General features: G+C 41.2%; 8 protein-coding genes and 2 long non-coding RNA genes across 13 annotated transcripts; 8 read left to right on the forward strand and 2 right to left on the reverse strand.

Annotated features, from left to right (window-relative positions):
• Positions 1-1,056: 1,056 nt before the first annotated feature.
• On the forward strand, positions 1,057-1,626 carry LOC6496291 (accessory gland protein Acp53Ea). Its single transcript, XM_001960592.4, has 2 exons — positions 1,057-1,169; positions 1,234-1,626. The coding sequence occupies exons 1-2, from the start codon at positions 1,128-1,130 to the stop codon at positions 1,546-1,548; spliced, it is 357 nt and encodes a 118-aa protein (XP_001960628.1). The 5' UTR covers positions 1,057-1,127; the 3' UTR covers positions 1,549-1,626.
• Positions 1,627-2,005: 379 nt separating this feature from the next.
• LOC6496292 lies at positions 2,006-2,620 on the forward strand. Its single transcript, XM_001960593.4, has 2 exons — positions 2,006-2,091; positions 2,153-2,620. The coding sequence occupies exons 1-2, from the start codon at positions 2,050-2,052 to the stop codon at positions 2,504-2,506; spliced, it is 396 nt and encodes a 131-aa protein (XP_001960629.1). The 5' UTR covers positions 2,006-2,049; the 3' UTR covers positions 2,507-2,620.
• Positions 2,621-2,941: 321 nt separating this feature from the next.
• Positions 2,942-3,506, forward strand: LOC6496293. The gene is made up of 2 exons (XM_001960594.4): positions 2,942-3,041; positions 3,105-3,506. The coding sequence occupies exons 1-2, from the start codon at positions 3,000-3,002 to the stop codon at positions 3,426-3,428; spliced, it is 366 nt and encodes a 121-aa protein (XP_001960630.1). The 5' UTR covers positions 2,942-2,999; the 3' UTR covers positions 3,429-3,506.
• Positions 3,507-3,557: 51 nt separating this feature from the next.
• On the reverse strand, positions 3,558-4,745 carry LOC26514953. The gene is made up of 3 exons (XR_001408763.3): positions 3,944-4,745; positions 3,716-3,823; positions 3,558-3,661 (listed from the first exon to the last, which is right to left on the reverse strand). It is a non-coding gene; the product is annotated as an uncharacterized LOC26514953 (long non-coding RNA).
• A 510-nt stretch (positions 4,746-5,255) lies between these two features.
• Positions 5,256-6,448, forward strand: LOC6496294. The gene is made up of 2 exons (XM_001960595.4): positions 5,256-5,699; positions 5,751-6,448. The coding sequence occupies exons 1-2, from the start codon at positions 5,365-5,367 to the stop codon at positions 6,082-6,084; spliced, it is 669 nt and encodes a 222-aa protein (XP_001960631.1). The 5' UTR covers positions 5,256-5,364; the 3' UTR covers positions 6,085-6,448.
• Positions 6,449-6,541: 93 nt separating this feature from the next.
• Positions 6,542-7,062, forward strand: LOC6496295. Its single transcript, XM_032450836.2, has one exon. It carries the CDS (start codon positions 6,581-6,583, stop codon positions 7,016-7,018), a length of 438 nt encoding a protein of 145 aa, XP_032306727.1. The 5' UTR covers positions 6,542-6,580; the 3' UTR covers positions 7,019-7,062.
• Positions 7,063-8,503: 1,441 nt separating this feature from the next.
• On the forward strand, positions 8,504-9,862 carry LOC26513769. Its single transcript, XR_001408764.3, has 3 exons — positions 8,504-9,304; positions 9,373-9,661; positions 9,737-9,862. It is a non-coding gene; the product is annotated as an uncharacterized LOC26513769 (long non-coding RNA).
• A 1,562-nt stretch (positions 9,863-11,424) lies between these two features.
• Positions 11,425-20,934, reverse strand: LOC6494268 (serpin B3). Of its 4 annotated transcripts, XM_044715548.1 has the most exons (5): positions 20,738-20,934; positions 12,973-13,103; positions 12,752-12,852; positions 11,666-12,697; positions 11,425-11,610 (listed from the first exon to the last, which is right to left on the reverse strand). In XM_044715548.1, the coding sequence occupies exons 3-5, from the start codon at positions 12,756-12,758 to the stop codon at positions 11,495-11,497; spliced, it is 1,155 nt and encodes a 384-aa protein (XP_044571483.1). In that variant the 5' UTR covers positions 12,759-12,852; positions 12,973-13,103; positions 20,738-20,934; the 3' UTR covers positions 11,425-11,494. The 4 variants fall into 4 exon arrangements, with proteins under 4 accessions (XP_044571483.1, XP_044571485.1, XP_044571484.1 ...); XM_044715550.1 differs by lacking the exon at positions 12,973-13,103; XM_044715549.1 differs by lacking the exons at positions 12,973-13,103; positions 20,738-20,934 and adding an exon at positions 14,459-14,526.
• Positions 14,611-17,194, forward strand: LOC26513951 (leukocyte elastase inhibitor). Its single transcript, XM_044715551.1, has one exon. It carries the CDS (start codon positions 14,651-14,653, stop codon positions 15,785-15,787), a length of 1,137 nt encoding a protein of 378 aa, XP_044571486.1. The 5' UTR covers positions 14,611-14,650; the 3' UTR covers positions 15,788-17,194.
• LOC26514095 lies at positions 15,933-17,194 on the forward strand. Its single transcript, XM_032450841.2, has one exon. It carries the CDS (start codon positions 16,165-16,167, stop codon positions 17,131-17,133), a length of 969 nt encoding a protein of 322 aa, XP_032306732.1. The 5' UTR covers positions 15,933-16,164; the 3' UTR covers positions 17,134-17,194.
• Positions 20,935-21,342: the final 408 nt, after the last annotated feature.

Genomic DNA, 21,342 nt, shown 5'->3' on the forward strand with positions numbered 1-21,342 from the left:
AGTGCCTGTGGTTGGCAAAATGATCAAATGTGTTGATTTTAGGCCTGAAATCAATGTTCGCAGAATTAATATAGCCCAGTTGATGATCATTATTTACCAATTCGTGAAGGCGACTATGGGGGGCGACAAGCTGTCCTGCCTCATAGACACGTATTTATCCTTTTCCGCCATTGCAGCTTCTCCCTCAATGGAGCTAGACTCCTTAAAGTGTTCTTATTTGTTTGTAGAGGAACCTTCATGTTAACAAAAAAGTTAAACAAAGTTATTTTAAAGTTAAACAATAAATAGAAAGAAGTTCAAGGTCCATGTATTCCTAATTTCCACGCTTTTCTTATTTTAATGTGAGGAAAAAGAATTTTAAGGCAAAGTTTCTTCAGCATGCAGGGCGTACGGTTGGCTTTATTCTTCACGTTTATAATTGTAAGTGGTTTGTTATGTTTTTAAAATTAATTAAAATTAATTTTTTGAGCCTTTAGCTAGGACATGGGCTTGTTAATGCAGAGAAGATAAAACTTAATCTTGTAAAAATTTCGAAATGCACCCAGATCAGTTTGGAAATCATCGGCGAACTGACCAGAAAAGTGATTCCTGCTTTCAGCAAACTTCTATCCTGTGTTCACTTTGTTCCCGAACTAGACATTCACAGAATTAGCTCAACCCAAATGATGATAATCATATACCAGTTTTTCCAGGACTCCTTAAAGGGGGATTGCTTAATTAATGTTTATACATATATCGCTGCCGCCATTGATCCCTATCTAAAGAGAATGAACGACCTGAAGTGTTCCTATATGTTTGCCAAGGAGCCATTGTGCTGATAATAAAATAATTACTTTTATTTCAAACCCATAAATCTTTTAAATTTATTTTTGATGGAGAAGTTGCTTAGATCAAGATCTTTCCAACACTCAATCGTAAACCAAAAACCCTTAAAACCCAAAACTGATCGATTAGTATTAGCAAGAAAAACCCTTTTTTAAAACCTATAATATCAGCTACTGGAAAATCCTGCATTAGGTTTGCATTATAGCCATTCAAATCATTTTATCCTGAGGCCTATAAATAGGGCATAGAACCTTCATGGCCCACTAAGTTGGTCCGCAGCCGTCTGTCAAGCCGAAACTGAAATGAAACTTTTAAAGATCTCCCTTTTGCTGAGCTTGCTGGCTGTAAGTAAAGCTATCTAATTGATCATTTCTTTAAGTTATAATAATTTTGAAATGCAATTATTAGCTGGCATTTGTGCCCCAATCCAGTGCTGCTAGTTGGGAAAAGTTCTTAAGCTGCAGCAGACAGGGCGCCCAGGCTGCTGCCAGTCTTATCCGGGAGTCCATCCCAGCGCTTCGATCTCTGTTGATTTGCATTGATTATGCCCCACCCACGAGTCCCAGACGCTCTTACCTGAGGAGCCTAAAAATTAGCTATGAGATGCTGCGACGAGGCGCCTTCGAGAAGCCCAACTGCATAATAGAGCCGTTGAGGGGCGCTGCCAATATCTTGAAGCCATTTGTAAAGCAGATCGAAATCCTTAAATGCCTAGACGAATAAATGATAAATGTGAATCCTAAAATAAAGCTTAGAGCATTTAGGGCACTTGCGAAATATCTATCGAGCCCAAAATAAAAAGAAGTCTTTATTTTTAATAGTTAATAGAAATCCTTGTAGAAGTTCAATAACTCGATGATTATGTTAGTAACTTGTGAGCTACAAAACTGTTGAATTAAATGTAATAAAATATATTTGCAAAGAACATGTCTAGATATTATTATGAACTTTGAAATTTTTATTATCTTGATTATGAATTTTCTAAAAAGACCGGACTAGGATCATAAAATGGATAAACATAATCTTTCCTAAAATATGATTAATTTATCATGGTATACTCACTTAAAATTTCCTTTTAACCTTAAACCTTCCTCTAGACCTTGACCAAATTACTTAATGGCTAAATGAAGGATGAATAATAAAATTAGCGAATAATCCTATAAATAGGACAGATCTATATTCAGATTTCCAAAGGCTGTTCCGGTTACAATCGCTTACAGAAAAATGGGCGTCATAAAGTCGATGTTTCTCCTAAGCCTCTTGGCTGTAAGTTAAGACTAAATTAAAAAAAAACATCTCTAAAAAAAGTATAAACTATCTCTAATAGATCTCCTTTGTCCCGCGAGAAACTGAGGCTCAGGCCGTCCTTAAGCCTGAGTGGAGCAGGTTGGCCAAATGCGGCCAGGTGGCGGTCGAGGTGCTCTCGAGTCTGGCGACCAAAACTATTCCCACCATCTATCAACTGAAGAAATGCTCTGGATTCGTTGCCATAGACGCTCCCAATGGCAGGATGAGGATAACGTGGTATCTGAGAAACATTTACGAGTTCGGCAAGAGTTTGGTTATCGACCAGCCCAAGTGCGTCGAGAAGCTTCTAACTTCAGTTGCCCTTCTTGTTAAGCCTTATGCCGAGCAGATCGCCGAATTGGCTTGCTTGGATGAGGATGATTTTATTATTTAAATAAAGTATACAATGTACTTGGAAAATTGCAATAAATGAAGAGAATAATTGAATCTCCAAATCAGAAAAAACATCTCATAGTATTTATTAAAAATAAAAGAAAAATGTATTGTAGACGGATTAAAAAAAGGTATTTCATATCGTTGTTGGTGTAAATATAAGTCATTAGTTTTAAGAGATATTTTCTTTGAGAAATACTATCATTTTACTAAGCCGATTAAGTCCTAACGCATGTGGTAAATTTTAAAAAATTGAAGAAAATGAAAATTCATTCTGCTTTTCAAGGTCATCAAAATGTATGAACTCCGTATCGGATTTGATTATAGTTTTTAGTATTAATTCACAAGGTATATGGTTTAAGAGGGAAGAATTAATTATTTAGAAGGGTTTCAGGCTTAGCAAATGCAATTATCCCGAGGCCTATAAATAGGGCAAGGTGTCCATGTGGCCCCTAAAGTTAGAACCATAGCCGCCTAGCCGAAAATAGCTCCAAATGCATTTGATTAAGGTCGCTTTTTTGCTGAGCTTCTTGGCTGTAAGTAGTATTGTTTTAAGCTAACAATGCCAGTGATTTGAAAATTGAAAAACCTATATAAAGCTCTGCCTACAACCCCAAGTCGACGCCGCCCTGAGCTATCGTACGGAAAAGTATCTTCGGTGCCTGGAGGTGGTGGCCGATGCGGGTGCCATTATGATTGAAAATTCGGTGACGGCGGTCAGGGCCCTGTCGGAATGTGTGGAGTTCGAGCCCAAAATCAAGTTAACTGGAAGTATTCTCAGATACATCAAGTTGGCCCATCAGTTCCTTAAGAGGGCGATCTATGACAAACAGGTCTGTCTGATCCGGACAGTTACCACGGCCGTCAATTTGGTAAGACCATTGGTGGCCAAGTTCGATAGCCTTAACTGCTTTGATGAATAAATTTAAGTAACAAAAAAATGTGAAATTTCAATAAAAATTCAGAGCATAGCGCGAGTTTGTCCAGCTCAGCAAAGTGAAGACCACGGACTCGGTTGTTTTAATCTAATGAAGAAATAAACACAAAGTCTATACTTTTTTAAAACATTTATTTTAGGAAGTAATCTTTCGTTTTATATACAAAATGCGACTGTCCCTTTGGTCTATGAGAAAAACAACCACTACCATGATCATCACTAGAAAGAGTAATTTGTTATTTAAAATATAGTTTTCTCCCTTCCAGTACTTACATAGCTTCCTGAATACTTTCATTTTAAACGATTACTGAATACCAGTCTTTGAAGAGTGCCCTTTTATAGCAAAACTAAGCCCAGATCGTGAGTTTCTCAAGATAAACCCTGGAAATCGTGAAGACAATTATAAACCTGAGCATGACTAACTCAAAGATACGAAAATGGGCTCTTTACTAGCTTGCCAAGTAATTCAGAAGTTGCAAGTGGCACCTGCTAAGTAATTACCTCAATTCCATGGTCCAAATCCTTTCCATTGTGGCTATGAAATTCCTTGACAACAAAAGCTGGCCATGCTCTCGGATGCAAATCCCAGACAGAATGCCAGGGAGCTCTTAAGCTCCAACCAACTGGCTGCTTCCAGTGCTAAGTGCTTTGGTAGAGGACTTGGAACTGAACAAATACACATTTGGCTAGCAGCTGAAATGGCCAAATATCTGCTGTAATTAGCCAAGTTGTCGCTGCTGTTTGGCATTTGCCATTTGCCCGGTGTTGCCAACGTCCATACATTTTTATGGACTTTTGTATGCTTGCACTGAGAAGTTTCAACTCAATTTTGGCTATTAGTTTTGGAAGAATATAAGGTAAATTGTATACCTTAATAATATATTAATACCTTAAGCTTTTTATTTCTTATTTCTGAGTGGTTTTCTGATAAAAGTGAAGACCCTGTTCCTTGTGAAATTTTTGTCTGTGTGGGCTCTTCTCCTTACATTTTTATTTTTTCGGCTTGAGGTCCGACCAAATGAATAATTCAATAGGCCAAGAGACCAGCAGAAGTCTCGGGTCTTCGGGTCTCTGGGAGACCAGAGACCAGCTCCCGGCCATCTCAGTTGCATTGTTGGCCAACAGCAGCCATAATTGAGGTCAGTGAAATCAAATCGCTCGGACGACGGCGGCCGCTTTGGACAAGTTGTTAGCACTTGCTCAGTGGCGTGTGGAGGAACTGGACCTGGCCAGCTTGGCTTGGTTGGCTGCCTCTGACGACTTGGCTAGCCGAAATGGTTGGTTTGCCGCGGATCCCTTGGCTCTAGCAGCGGCTCCACTTTCAATGGCCAAAAGGGGCCATGGCTGGGCTCTTCTTCCTCGTTGTCGGTGGCTTTTGTTTCCGTCAGCCAAAATCACAGCTACTAAAAATAGACAACAATTAAATGTAAATCAATTGCATTGATTTTTTCACAATGCACAGTGGTTAATGGTTAAGTGAGATGTTAGTAAATATTTAGAAAATACAGGCGGCCATTTGAAAGATATCATATTCAAAAATTTATGTAAACAAATCTACTTGGAACAAATTAAATGATTAAGATTGATTTTTAAAAAAAAAAACATGGGTCCGTCGAATATGGGCAACCCTGTATATAGACTAACGAATACCAAGGACTTTAAGGGCAAACCTTTACAAGTTTTCAAGGTATTATTATATACTTTTTCTTCTATCGGTTTATCACTGTATTTGGCAAATCAATTAAACATTGACATTGTCCCTGCAATAGTAATTGCTGTTGCCAAATTCTTGGCTATAAAAGCCACCCAATTCCGCCACCAACGCCAGATACCAAAGTGTTTTACGTCCGTTTGAATCGGCTTGTGATTCAGTTTCATTTCTTTAGTTTCCAAAGGGCCACACTCACTGTTGAGTTACCAGGATGTTCGACTCAAAGATTAAGGTGCCCAAGTACGACTCGGAGGCTTTCGACAATGTCGAGTACGAGCTCCAGATGACGTACACCTTGGAAACGGATCGCCGGATTATGAGCTTCTACGACTGCATGTGGGGCATGGAGGTGTCCGGTGGTGTCGATCAGTTCGAACCACTGACCATTGTCAGCGTCTCAGCAACTGGACTGGCCAAGCGGGCAGGCATGCGGGTGGGCGACGAGATCACTCAGATCAACGATGTTCCCGCCCTGGAAATGACCTTCAATGAGGCTTTGGATATGTTCCGGAAGAACAAGCGCTATGTCAGGGTTTATGTGAGGGGGTAAGTTATTGAAAACCAAACGTGAATTTGTATTAATTGAATTTCTTGCAGTGACGATGATGCCCCCGCTGAGGAGGACTGGACCTGCGACTGCTGGTTCAAGCCCAGAAAGCCCTGGAGGCGCGACTTTACCCCCATCCAGTGGACCTTCCCTTGGAACGATCGCCGCAAGCCCGTCTACAAGGAGTCCAACTGCTTCATGGTGCCCAGCAAGATGGAGGAGAAGATCCGGGCCAGACGTGCTGCCACCTCGGCGGTTCACAAGAAGGAGGAGGGTGCTCCACACACCCGTTCGCTGACCCCCACGCCCAGGCCGAAGAATCAGCCGGGACCCAATCTTCTGGAGACTGTGCTGAGACCTCGTGGACCACCACCCAGGGATTAAGCTGGCGATTCTTAAGATGAAGCTGGACAAGTCACAAGAAGGACCTGCAGGCAGCGCTGAATCCGCTGCAGTGTTCAAGTGTCCTTCTGGGTTCCAAAAGTCAAAAGTGAGGCAGACAGCAAGGCAATAAGCTGAAGTGCCGTAAAAAAGCGATTTGGAAAATTGTTTTTCAGAAAACACTGTCTAATTAATGTTTATTATCATCCAATATTTGCTGCAGTGCTTTGAGGATTAAAAAAAGGACAGGCAGGAATCCATTTAAAAGGAATCAGTGCCGCACATGTCTATGTGAAATAAGCTTAAAATTGTCTCTGAAAAGACATTGTTAAGCTAATGAAATAAAGTATTAAAGTTTTTAAAATAATTACAGTGTATTTGTTAAAGGAATAGGTAAGGTACAAATCTTCAAATGGCATAAGCCCATTAATTAGTTTCACTTCTAAATCTCTAAACTCCATGCATAATCTAGCCAGTCTATAAAAAAACTTCCATTGAAATGCAGCCTTGGTTCCTGCTTGTGATCTTCTGCCATGTGTTTCAGGGATATTACTGCCAGTATATGGATATAACCTTCAGGAAGTGCCAACACCCAATCGCCTTCGATTGCTACCACTATTGTCACAGCTTTTGTAACGACCAAAATATCAAGGAATGCAACTATCGCTGCCAGGAGGGATGTGGGTGCAAGGTGGCCTCCATTGTGAGAAATAATGGAGGATGCCGCAGATTGGGGGTTTGTAGAAAGTTCGAGGATTCCGCCATGGTCGATCCGGAAGTTGATGAAAATGGAACTGGCACCAAGAATGAGACTGGAAAAACTACCCTACTACCTACTACTACGGATCCCAGCACGGAGGATCAGGCCGGAGAAGTTACGGATGAAACCAAAACTAGTCTAGTTCCAACTTCAACAACAGAAAAGGAAGACAATTAGGTTCTATCCGTGTGATATATAGTAAATAAAGTCCTTTAAAAATATACATCGTGTTTGCATTTATCTTTAAAGAAGCCATATCAACAAATTAGAGCCAATTGGCTCAAGTATACATTAATAAATTAATTATTGGAAGTGCCAAAGATCCTCGGGCTGCATGAGGAATAAACAGAAAGCAGTAACTACATTTATTGGAGCGCCACAGGCATTACAGCAATTATTTCATAACTATTATCGCTCTATTGACTAATAAATAGAGTTTTCTGGTATGAAAGCGTCCCTCTTAAATGTTTATTGACTATTCGGATTTCATTCGGTCTTTGTGCGAATTAGTTTATTAATGAAATTAATTGCCTTTGGGCTATTAGTCGGTGCTTGGGAACTCAAGTGAATGCATTCAACCGATTTGCGAATCCGAATTTCTGCTTCCCGCCGGCAACAAAATGCTAATTGGAGCTTTGAGGAAAACACAAACAACAATATGTACGAGAAGCATATATAGTCCATGAATCTGAAATGTTCGCAAACAATGGCAGATGAAATGCAAATCGAGCAAATCTCCTCCTGCCGCAAAAATGAAGAACAACTTTAAGGGGGAGGCTTTATTAAGCATATAATTCAATCTACATTATACTGGGGGCGATGGAGGATGCCGGTGGGCGTGGTTCTTGTATTTTCAGGCTCTACTAGGATGTTGGATTTCAACAACATCAACAGAACACGTTCATACATATAGTTTGAACAAGAGAAGTATTATAAGCACTGGGAAAAAAGGATAACAAAAGTTTTAAAATGATAATATAGGTTTTTTGTTAGAAAAGAGAAATTATATTTGAAACTTTAAGGATAAATATTTTTGTAAGTATTTAAGCTATAGAAACTCTCCTCTATTTCTCTCAGTTGAAGCCCGAAAGCTTTTGGGTAAGAAGCTTCCTTTGGAGGTCTTAGCATTTCGACATGTCCTGGCGTTCCTGGCTCCTGCCTTTAATTGAATGAAATTCAGCGGCTTCTAAGTTGATGAAGTTCTTAACCCAACCTGCGGTCGTTGCCTTCATTTCGTTGCCAACTTGGTTGATAATGGAACGCCAAAAGGCGGAGGGTTAACTTTACCACAATGGCCAAGGAAAAGGGCCAAAGCGAGTGCCAGCCCCGCAATCGTAATCGCAATTAATATTAATTTAAAACGAATACCAAACAGAACGAGGTTAGTAGTTAGTGGTGGGGTGGCATATAAAAAATGAAAATGCTCCGAATGAATTTTTAATTGGCGGGGCAGCACAAGAAAATTCCGGGAAAAAGGCGACTTTATGTGCCCCTAATGATGACGATGATGAATGCGAATTTTCCTTAACGATTTCTCGTTTGAGTTGAGTTTTGATTAATGCTTAAATCGAACTGGAATTGATGGGAGTTGAACCATATTTTATTCTTCTCCACCCAGGTTCTCCACTTTTTCCATCATTCAACTTATTGAGTATTCTCGTTCAGAGTTGTCAGAGATTGAATTTTCAATTTGCAACGTAAGGTGAAATATTTTCACTGGTCGCTTTCTTTTCAGCTGATTCAGCATTAAAGATATCTTTGGCAAAAAAACGCTAATTTCATCGTAATCACAATAATAACTGACACTCCAAACGAATCATGGACAAAATTTCAAATAATCTATGAAGACGCAGAGAAAAAAAAGCGAAAATGAACAGGTTCCTCATCGAAAATTTCCAATGACGATGATAAAACCGTGGGAATCTTATGCAGCCAAAAAGCTGAAAACTTGTCAAAGTGAATGCCATGGAAAATTAGCAAAAATCATTGCAAATCAAATGGAAGACATGACAAGCCACAAAGAAACTTTTCAGCCATCGGTCGGTTCATCGGGCCATCGGGCCAATAACCAAGTTTACAGATTGAGTGCCGTACATCAAAGTTCAAAAGTGTCAAACGATGTACCCATCCATGTACCCGCCCAGCCATCCCTCAAAACCCGCCCATAATGCCCCTCTGGATATTCGGGGCCCACAACTTTTTTTTTGCAGGAATCGTGGGCCGAGAATGGGAACACTCTCCAAAAACTGGTTGGATGTTGGTCTGGAGCCGAAGCTTAAGCCAATTTATAGTTTGTGTGGTGCCGGGCGACATCGATGCTGTTTGCCCAATGCCATCGGCTTGGCTTGGACGCTTTAAAAGTTTGCTTTGGCCACTGGCACTGAGGGAAAAAATATCACATAGCTTAGGACCAAAAGAATTAAAAAAAAACAACTTCTTAAAGACAGGATTTGGTATTTTTCTGTGAGTTACCTACATAGTTTATCTAGTTTCTTTTAAGATTGATTTTTTTATGGCTTTGCATTTTTTAGCTCTGCATAGTTTTCTACTACTGCCTTTTCCAATTTTAGGCAACAAGGTCGTGAGGTGAGCTGTGAGCTGAGATCTGGTAGCTGGGACTATCAACTTGGACAAACATGGAACTAGGTTCGAGTGTGGTTCAAGTGGGCATGGGGAAACTTAAGCTGTGTCAAATGTGGGTCAATCTTAAGCTAACCAAATAAACGATTTGTCCGGATACGGAACCAGGAGCGAGTCGTGCAGAGAAGCAGCCAGATGAGATTGAAATTCGATTGTGGGGTTCCAGGGAAAAGTGTCCAGGTCAGGCTTAATTGGATTTTACAGAAATATTGTTTTTATTGCGGATAAAAAACGGGTCCATGTTGTTTTTAATAGAACTCTGAATCAGAGTTGGATAAATACCCACCGAAACTAAAACCTCTAAGCGGATTGATTAAGGAATTCCTTACCAGGATCGGATACGAATTGGCCAAGATATGGACATGGTTTGAGGCTTTTTGGGGAAATCCTGGATTTTGCAAGGGGTACGCCCAAAAAAATTGAAAAAATATCGATCGAAAAATTTGTTTTCAGGTTTTGATGCAGAATGACGGAAAATCAATCCACGAATCGATCAAGGTATTCCGCTCAAGGATCGGCTGAAAATTGACCTAGATATGGACATGGTTTGGGGCCTCATGTGGAAATCCTGGATTTTGCAAGGGGTACCCCCAAAAAAATTGAAAAAATATCGATCGAAAAATTTGTTCTGAAGTTTTGATGCAGAACGACGTAGAATCGATCCATAAATCGATCAAGGTATTCCCTGCAAGGATCGGATGACAATTGGCCAAGATATGGACATGGTTTGGGGCCTCATGTGGAAATCCTGGATTTTGCAAGGGGTACCCCCACAAAGAATGAAAAAATATCGATAACAAATTTGTTCTCAGGGTTTGAATCAGAATGATGGAGAATCGATCCACAAATGGATCAAGGAATTCCGCACAAGGATCGGATGAAAATTAGCCAAGATATGGACATGGTTTGGGGCCTCATGTGGAAATCCTGGATTTTGCAAGGGGTACCCCCACTATAGATTGTCTTAAGGTTTAATTTTAATACTCTGGGTATTGAAGTCTCAAGATAACTTGTCGATGTGTTCTATAGATTCTGATGCACCCGAGGTGTCAAAAAACTGTGGCTGTCGTCAACTTGAATTATAATTCAAGCAGCACACTTAGTTATAGATTAAATTTCAAAGTTCAATATAGATGCCTGTCATCAGGCTGCAACAATTGCCGGCTGCACTCCTCAATTTCCATCCACTCTGGCTGGCAGCACAATAAATTCCGAGCCCCTCGATGTCAGCCCCAGGCCCTGGATCTGGGTTTGAATTCTGGATATTCTGCAACAGCAAGTGCTCCAGGCTGACTGCATCAGCATCAGAGTTGGGTTTGTTATTATTTTTTTTTTTTGTGTTGCCAGCATGAATATTTCATGAATGCCACTTCTCGCAAATAAAGTTGTTGGCAGTTACATTTTGTTGCTGTTGCTGCTGCTGCTGCCACTGGTGCTGGTGCCGGAGCTGGTGCTGTTCAAGCGGCTTCCCGTGTCAATCAATTCATGCAGACGAGACCCCTTGACTTTGGGACATATATTCATCCGCCCCGACATCCTATTTCCCCCCAACCGCACCTCCTGACCACGGTCGCCGCTTAAATATTACGCATACGCCGCATAAGCCGCTGACTAAACATGCTATCGGGGCGGCGTGGGGCAGGAGCGGTCAGAGCGAAACATTTTTATCGCTGTCAGGAATTCAGGAACACAAGCAGCCAGAGCAACACCAACAACAACAACATAAGCAACAATTCACTTTGGTCATTAGCATAAGCGATGGCCTGAAGGGGGGATGGGTAGAGACGGGCCGGATGAGGGTATGGGTTGGCTGGGGCAGTGATGCTCTTAATTACACATTCCTAATGTGGGTCAGCCTGACCCCAGGCGAACAGCTTTTGTAATGGTTTCATCGCAGCAGGAACCGGAAATTAAGATCTATCAGAGTAACAAGTCAGATTAAATATCATAGAGATGCTCTTTTCATGGCTTTTATTTTCCTTAATCTATATAGGATTTGTAAATGTAATCCTGTTATTGGGGACCTGTAAACTCTCCACTTAGAAAAACCTGATGTCTGTCTAAAATGGCAAAAAAGAAAGGCCTATTCACATGAAACTCGGTGAACGGCTCATAATTATTATTTGGATCTATAAGAAGACAGAAAATATGAATAAAATTGATCGAAATTGAATATAAACTAACCTTGGTTTAGAATAAAACTGTTCTTCGCCACATTAATGCCCCTTTCGTCCAAATCAATGGCTGAAGTATGTAGCATGCTGGAAAGTCTAAGATCATCGGTGCTGGAAAGATTCCCGAAATCAGCATCTTCATTTAAGAGATTATTTAAGCTCATTTTGGGCAAAACTTTAGGCACAAGATCTACTGAGTACGAATATTTCATCTTGGGCAGCTTAACATCTACCAGGCGGGAACTACCCTTTTTAATTAAATCGAATATATTGCCATATTTTGGCATAACGAACTTCACTGGCTTTGAGTCCTGGGAGCTGTACACAACTGAGCTCAAAAGGATCATAAAGAAGACATCGTCACTGCCTGCCAAGGGCATTAGGAGCATTTCTCCATCGTCCAGTTGGGCGTAGGTGTAATTAAACCCATACTGTCTCATTGTTGGAATCATTGCAACCCTCTCCTCACCCTGTTCACCGAAATGTCCGTTAAAAAGTTCCAAACCTGTGTTTTCTGAGGCAAATGGATATTTCCAGTAGACCTCAACTACACCAGCACTTATGGAAACCATTTTGGTTTTTTGGCTAAGATTTCTTTTTTTTAATACTTTGTCCACCATAGGACTTGTAAGTAATTGCACTCTTTCATTGATTTCGGAAACACTTTCTTGGGTTTTCGTGAAATCCATTGTTTCAAGTTCGCTTACATTTTCCAGGGCCTCTCTGGCAGAATCGGTGATTTCCATGGGTTTTACCAAGAGGGTCCTGAAGCCCCAACTCTTGGGCCACTCGAAGGCGGACATGTATGCATGAACTGGCCATTTGGAATTCCAGCGATTCTCCAAATCCTTTCTGGTTTCACCGCCTGACAAGTGGTAGAGGGCTCGAAAGGCAAAATGTAAAGGACGATGGCAAATCAGGGTACCAGGAACGCCCTGGTGTCCTTTTACAGTATATTCATGAATTATGGAGGGCTCATACAGGCTTAAGGACTCATTTTGAGCGTTGACCAAGGTCAAGAGCAGAAAGTATGCTAATTTATCTGAATAGAAATATGGATTAGTATTTTCTTGTAGAGGTTATCCAAGATACTTACATATCATCTCTTGATGGTGTTTTATTTCTGAGAGGCTTAACAAGAAAGTCTGTTGTTAAGCCTTGCTTAATTTTTGGTGTCTAATAGTATTCGTTTTGGTTCTTAAGAAAAGTGTAGAAAATTAGGGAAATAAATCATATTTCATTTTTTTAACCTATAACATTTTTAGGGATTGGGACAAGCGGGAAAAACAATTTTCCTACTTGATCCTCTTGACTTACTTAATCATTTCGTTTTCTTTAAAACCTTCATCTCAGGGCACTTCATTAACGCCATATAAATGGGTTTTGGCTCTCTGCGGCAACCGCTTGAACTCTGAACTCCGACACTCTTTATTCTCCGAATTCAAGCTCTGGCGAACGCAAAATTAATTAACGTTGCTGCAAACTTTTGCCACTACAATCTTTTGTCATAGTTTCCCACCCTGTTCTATTCGGTGACCCCCTTTCTTCTTAAGTTTTCCAGAACGGAAAAATGTCACGCAAATAACTAGACTAAGGTTTTTGGGGAAAAATGGCGGCGGTAATGGGCGAGGGAAGCAGGGGCTTAAGCAAACAAAACTTAAAACTGGCTGGCAGCCATTTTGTGAAAAGTGTTCCGGCCCGATCCACTGCTTCCGACCACCGACCTCCTCCCGAAACTGTTTCCCCAAAAAAAAAAACAGTTCCTTGGGGACAGTCAGTCCTTTCCGACTTGCAACTTTTATTTTCCTCCCAGGAAAAGCGGGAAAATGCGCGGGAAAATTTCTCCTCGTTTGTTTTTTTCTCATCATCGTTGGGAGGAAAATAGAGTCCTTTAATTGTTTTTTAAGAAACTTTACAGTTTTAAATGGACAATTAAATGTTTAAAACTGGAAGAGAAAAATTAATAAAAAAAGGGCATAAATCGTTGGCCTTAAACTGCAATTGCAGCTTTATCCATATGTTTTTTATTTGTTTTTTTTTCTGGTTGTTTGCTGCCGAAATTGAATTTCTCTTGCACTTTCTCTCCTGCTCTCCTTCTCTCTCTAGCTGAGCGAAAACAATAAACAAGCCAAGTGAAAAGGCGACGGAGCACAGCGGTGAGAAAGAGCGAAAGATGAATGGCCAAAAGCAGCGGGAGAAAGAGAGAGCGAGAGGGAGAGGGAGAGAAAGGAAGCTGCTGGCGGAAGGAAACCCAAGGTAACAAAGTTGCGTATACGCCACGTTGCCCCCATGCTGACTTTTGTTCTTGCGAAGCTTTTCCTTAAACGGGTATTGTGATTTGAATAGTAGTTTTAAGGGGTTTTCTTTTAAGTCTTACTGAGAAATAGTCTCTTTAGATGTAATACTTTATCATTCCATTTCTGAATATACATATATTTTTTTTAAAAAAGAAAAATGGAATAACTAAAAGCAGTAGAGCTCCTTAAAACACTACATGTAACCTTTTAATTTTTAAAGATAGAGTATAAAGAATACCGTCTACTCTTTTAATGCATTTCTGCTCTACCACCCTAGGGCTTTTCGCCTGGCTCGTGTCGCTTTTCTTGGCACATTGTTTGGCCAAAACGGAAGGAAACACTTTCATTATCACTTTGGCGCTGCAAATTTATGGAGCCAGCCGAGCGAAGGCGAAACTCCTGAGGGAGTGAGACAAAGAGAGAGAGGCAAGTGCACGTATCCTTCGATTACGTCCTGCGAGCCGTTTGGGAAATGTAAAGTGAGCGTTAAACGATAAAGGCATTACCATGGATGCTTGTGCAAGGCTCCTGACCAATCGATGTCGCTTTAGAGAAAGTCTGAATGCTACTCCGCCGTGAAATGATATTGTGCAGGCTAAGAGCGTGAAACCAAGAATCATACGATTAACAAGCATTCTTTATCGATTTCTTTGTAAAGTCATCGTAGAGGTGTGACAACGGACAGTTTAAGCTTTCTAATGAAACGCTGGCTTGGATTTCTACAGATTCTGGTACTTGGAGTTATCCTAAGCTCGGTACTAGCCTATTGGGGCGAGGAGAGGATTCCATTTCCCAAGGACTCCAACTTTGCTGGGGAAATATATAACATGGCCAGGAATACCTTACCATATCGAGTAAAAAGCTTTGTCATATCTCCTTTTGGAATTTTAAGAGCGCTTCGGTTACTCCTTTTTGCCGTGGGACCAACTTCTGCTGCGGAAATCAAAAGAATTTTATATGCGGAGAGTGATAGGAAAGTCGACCCTCTTTTTTCTCCAGCCCCAGGCTCCGGATTTAATGAAACCACAATTGCCTTGGTACATAATGACATCAAGATAAATCCCAAGTTTGCTAAGAATGCCCGAGAAATGAAGGCCTTCGTGTACAAGACTCGCTTTACGCCCCGACATGGTGTCCTCCTCTTCAATTACATATACGACAAGATCAAACTCAAGCCCGATCTGCATTATATGAACGATAATCTGTACGAAAGCTTCATCCATGATGCTACGAGTCGCCTTTTATTTGTCAACTACGTGAACTTTCAAGGCCGCTTTGAGGCTTCCCTGAATTTTAGACAGGACACAAGGATGTTGGCTTTGTATTCGCACATTCCCGAGGTAAAGGCCAGAGTTCTGGGGCTGCCGTTCAAGGATAGCAACAGTATCCTGTTAGTGTTGCTCCCGGATAGTGAATCCTTGGAGGTGGAGGAGGCTTTGCGAACAGTGGACTTGAGAAAGCTGAGGAGTCGCCTAAAATCCACTCTTATGAATGTAAGGATGCCCCTCATCCATTCCTTCTTATGTGACAACAACAAGTACAATTTACGAAAAATTTTGGGCAAGATGGGCCTTAAAACTGTGTTCGATCGGGCTAATGTCGATATCACAGCATTTGGAATGAAGCAGCCCCTGGATGGTATTATTTCCTACTCAACGATCTTCATGAGAGATGAGGGTGTCAATGAAGTTTATAATCCTCCACTTAGGCAAAATCTCGAGAGATTTAAGGGACAAGATGGACTGGAATTCAATGTCAATAGGAGGTTCGTTTACGCAATTGTGGATTCTGAAAATGTGTACATAATAGGAAACTATTATAGTGAAATATATTAAGTGAAACGTTTATTAAATTCTGTTCTTTTACTGACATTAAAGTAAAATAATCTACTTATTTATAGTTACATAATATGCCTGACTAATGAAGCCTTGCAATTCAAATGTCGGTTCAAAGTGCCACCAATAGTTTCAGTCTAACCATGAAACTGTATTGTGGCCTAGGCTTGGTGCTCCTTTTTGGATTTTTACTTTTAATTAGTATCTCCGAAGGGATTCCTGGATTCTCTAGACAACAAAAACCATTAAACATCACTGCCGATCCGAATTTTCCCGGAATAATATACAACATCATAAGTAAACCTCAAAATGCCAACACACCATTTGTAATCTCCCCCTTGGGAATATCACGAGTTTTGGGACTTCTGCTTTTCGCTATGAAATTCGCTTCGTCTGAAGAAATCATCAGGATCTTATATCCGAAAATACGCGGAAATTCAAGTGATCTTCCACCTCGACCCCAGATCTTGCCACTGCAACAGACGGCCATAAAAGAGCTCACTGCTGTTCTGGTGCATCCCAGCATACCTATAAATGTTTTTTTTGAGATCGAGGCTGATGATGTCAGTGCCTTATTGTTAAAGACAACGTTTGAGAAGGAGAACCTAGAGAAGCTCGACAAGATCGCTGAGAAGTCCTTGGATATGCCTCGAGTTTTTAGTAAATTTTTTCCGTTCGGTCCGTCAAATCGAATAATATTCTTCAATTATCTTCAGTTTAAAGGACAATTTGAGAATCGTTTAAAGTTTGATCCGTTTCATAAATGTGAGAGAGTGAATAGACTTCTAACACTATTTGAATATAATAAAGAGCTGGCTACCGCTATTGTTGGACTTCGATTTAGGAAAAGCAATGCTATCTTACTCCTCATGCAGCCCATGAATACTCGGGGGGACCAAGGATCATTGCCCGATTTGGAAAAGGCTCTGAAGACCGTAGATCTGAGAAAAATACGCCGGCGACTAAGAATCAGAATGTTACACTTATGCTTACCGAAAATAACTATGTTCAGTAGCTTCAATTTGAAGGAGTCCCTAATCCAGGCCGGAGTTAAAAGAGTCTTCGACTCTTCGATAGTTGACGCGCCTAGATATGCGGAGAGGGTGGATCAAAAGCAGGAAAGGTTGCCTCTTGATAATATTCGGGTTTCTACACACTTTTTGATGGAGGAAGATGGCATCACATTTGCCCATTATCCTGCAAAGAATGTGACTTACGAGTATGTACCAGGAGACATCAAGGAAATCGACCTGGAAGGTGTCGTCAATATAAGCATGAAAAGGTTTATTTATGCTGTAGTCGATCCTCAGCAAGTCTATCTAATGGGACGCTATGTGAAAGATTGATAACGTTTATTTTTTCTGAACTTTTGTGAAAGAATAAAGCTGCATAATCCCTTTCTTCCCAGTGGTCATTTCTTATCTTTCATTATTGGTGTACTTTTTTGGTCACTCACTTCCTCGTCAGCTGGAACAATTTGCGGAAATTAACCAAGGTGTTTTATGGTCATCTCCATCAGCTTAGCCTCGACTCCATCATCACAGCCATCCAATCTCCAAGTGGATTGTTGTCCGGCAACGTGAAAATGTTTACTTTTTCTTCAGTTTGCTTTTCCGACACTCTAGTTGGTCCTCTGTTGGTCCACCGCGCCACCTCTGCCCGCCGGGGAGCTGCCTCTGGGGGCTTTTTAATTGAGGTCTAAGCTGTAATTAAGCGGCTCGGCCTTTTGCCATGTGCTCTAATTCTATTTTTGCAGTTTAATGAAGTCCTTGGCAGCAGGACGAACCTCCGTTCGTTCGTTTGGTCGTTCCGTTCGTTACCTGTCACCTGGGCAAATTGGTTAGCATTATTCATTCACTGTCCTTTAAAGCTCTGGCCCATGCCGACGAAATACACAGCCAGCTTGGCAGGCAGTCGTTGTTCTGACCCGGCTTAAATGCCAATATATCACCAGCTAACAAAGCAAGTGGCCTACCAACAGTTGCGGAAAGTCAACTAGGAGCGGGGATTATCAATTCTATTATAATATAATTATAAATAATATTCTTGAACCACTTTTAGAAGAATAATTTTTAAAAATTTCCTGTATTTTATTATTTTCTTTCCTTTTAAGGATTATTTTTTCAAACATCATTGTAAGTGTGGCTGTCAGGCTGTTGCCGTTGTGGCATATAACATGTATCACATACATCTTCTCAGGATACTAATTATGATTGCGGTGGCATGGCAAGGACACAGAGGAGCCGTTCGTCCTTGCACCTGCATCAGCTAGATGAGCTCGTATATGTACGAGACAGTGAGTGAGTGTGAGTGTGTGGGCATAAGCTGATGTCCGTGAACGGAAAGCTTTAAAGGCTTTCACACAACTTCAATATCCCTCCTTTTGAAGCAGGAAGTGAGCCGTTGAGAGGCTTTTCTTAATCTTCTTTCCAGCTGGCTAATTAAAACGTTAGCTCTTCCAACTTTTCGGCAAGTGCTCAAGGTAGAAATGAGTTAAAGCCTTTAAAGAATTTCAAGACACTACCATTTCATCCCATTAACCCTCCAATTATTGTCTATTATTCGGGGCAGGCCATTTTTATGGGTATTTCTATTGATCCCAACAATTGGAAGGCATAGCCCTTTCGAAAACTTGGCAAGAGTTCAGCCAACCCTTGGGTATTTCAATTTCGCCTGGCTACAAATCGCAAGCTACCTCCAGCCTCTCCCCCAAGCTCCTGATTCAATAAAGAACTCCGGCCCTGAGCCGGGGACCATCATAAATTTTCGTCATCCTCAGCTGCACCTTTGGGCGAATACATCTTCGCCCCTTCGTCCCACCTCTTTACCACAAAACACCTGTATCCCCACACCCATCCGCCTTTCCATCCGCCGAGCCATTTGTCAGAGTTTTCCGCGGGAAACGGGAATGAAAATGGGAAGGGATTTCAAAATAGGAATAGCTGCCAAGTCATGTCATTGCCTTCCCATCTACATACACGCAAAGATCCTGCCAGGATATGTGCAGTGAGAGAAAAGGTTTTCAGCTTAAGTGATAACCATAAGATATAGTATTTGGAAATGAGACTATTTTTTTTTTAGTGGAGCAGACTTGTATGCAAAAACTACCTTCGTGACTCTGCGCCAACTACGTGTCGCATGCCCCTTTTCCCAGGTTTTCCCCATTCGCGACTTATATTTACTGTTTTTCAAATTGCACTTTCCAACTTTTGGATGGCAGCGCTTTTTTACCCCGGATCTAGATCCGGACTTGGACTGCCACCCAGCCGCTTGTGTTTATGGCCTCTTAATTGTGTGTATATCTGCTTTTTTTTTTGGTCGGCAGCCAAAAAGTTTGTCGTTATTGTTTCATGACATTGACGGTTTATGGTAATCTCGGCTGTCGGTGCAGGGCTGTTGGATAATGCCCAGTAATCACGTTGATATAAACGGTTAAACAATGATTAATTACCCGTCATGTTGCCACATATTCCCGCCATGTATGTATATTGTTTTTAAAAATAATTAATATTTTTTGTTCATTCGATTGGTGGGCATAATTGAGTTGCTTAATTGGCCGTGAATTGAACAATGGACAGGACTATTGATAAAATGATTAAACCGAACAACCGAGCACAAGGAAACTACTGCCCACCACGGCCAAATGAATTGATTATGAGGCTGCTGAATAATGAAAAGGTTAAATTAAGTTTGATTTATTTGCGATAGTCCTGCCGCTGGTGAAAGGATTAATCCATTGAACCAAGCTCCGTTGGCCTAGAATATTAGTTTGGGCAGTGTCTGATTTGAATTTTTAATGCTTGTGTCGACAAAATCACTTTGAGCTTGTTTGTTGATCCCCAGAGGATTTAATTCCTTTGCAGACTTGTTTGTGCCGCAATTTGAATGGGAGGGGATGGGTTGAAAATCAATAATCAGCAATGCGGCATAAACTATTTATGTGTGTCAAACATCCGCCGCACAAGTTCAACTCTGCAACCAACACAAACACTAATAAACCAACACTAATAAACAGAAAACATACTCGCAACTCGAGTCAAAAGTTATGGCAGGCAAATTGACTTGAAATTTTCGCCTCGACGCTGGAAAGTATGCAACGATTTTTGGCACTCCATATACTGTATCTGTGTGTGGGTGAGGGTGGTGCGCTTATGTGTGTGTCTGCCAGCTAAGTCAGAATCGAGTCAGAATCTAATTGGATTTGTGCTCACCCAATGAACTGCAAACGAAAAGTGTTTTATATGATTATTCCACTGGCAGCCGCCCCTCCAGGGACCCAAGAAATGAGCACTTTAATTCCACTTTCCAGCTTTTAAGCCAAAGTGCAAGAGGTTGCAGAGTGTATGATGCCGAAGGCCAAGTTACGACATAATAACATGAGAAAAGTTTATCGCCCGCTTATGAATATTTTATGTTTTATGCTTGATATTAAATTGAAATATTTTGCTTAGCACTCTACATTCAGCAATGGAGTTAAGTATTCTTGAACTCCTATTGAGTCCTCTTGTTATGGCAGGCGACAAAATATTTGCCACGCGACAATTTCCTGCAATTAGGCGTAAAAACACGTAGCCAGGAATGGCAAACGGAATCCCGGGGCATGCCTTGCAACCGGAGGGGTTTATCATAATCGAAAATCAGTGGCGTTCAGGAGGGGGACTGACTAAAAAAAAAAAGGAGCAAAAAGGGAGCACGGCAGCCTACAGTCTGTAATGAGACGGAAAGCGAGCGCCAATCGCTGCAATTAAAATTAATTACAGTATTTGTCAGCTTAGCCCGGCTAACTAACTAACCAACTGGCCACCAGTAAACTGGCTAAGACTGGCCGACACCGGCCGAGAAGGGGGGCAGTGTGGGAGAACTGCTTTGATTGCAATCGCGATCGTTAATTAAATGTCGAAAGGAATGTTGTTGTTGCATCTTGTGTTTGTGTTGCAGTTGTTCCTGTACCCGTTGTAGATGTTGTTGCTGCTTGCCTGCCTGCCGCCTCCTGTGCGTAAAGATCAGCCAGAATGGATAAGGGCCCAGGTTGCCATTGCCTTTGGCTATTTATATCTGCAGCACGTTGTTGCACGCAATGCAATCGGCTACTCCGGTGTTGTTACAGCTCTCGACTGATATTGCCAGTTGCTGTTGCAGCCAGTTGCTGTTGCTGCCAGTGGTGGTGCTGCTGCTGCTGCTGGTGCTGCTGCGGGCATTATCGCCCTTGATCTTGGCTAAATCGAAATCGCCGGCGTTGCGTGAAGTGTTGCAAATGAGTTTTTGTCTGGGGCGTGCATTGCATTTTCAATTGGTGGGCAAATTGGCAGCGCCAACGAAAACAGTCATCAAATCAGAATCGCAGGTGGCACAGCTGTATTCAAAAATGAGTTTTTGAGTTGATTTGGTCAGCACACACACGTTCATGTCAAGCAACTGGGTAAAGTTTAAATAAATAAATATATCTCAATTAAAAATATTTTACAACTTGAGTGCTAAAATAGCTCCGCAAAAGCACTCGTCAATAATTGCACTATCCATTGTATGTCCCAGAAGTCAGTTGTTTAAACAGAAAC

This window comes from Drosophila ananassae, chromosome 3L, assembly GCF_017639315.1.
Source record: "Drosophila ananassae strain 14024-0371.13 chromosome 3L, ASM1763931v2, whole genome shotgun sequence".
Lineage (NCBI taxonomy): Eukaryota > Metazoa > Arthropoda > Insecta > Diptera > Drosophilidae > Drosophila > Drosophila ananassae.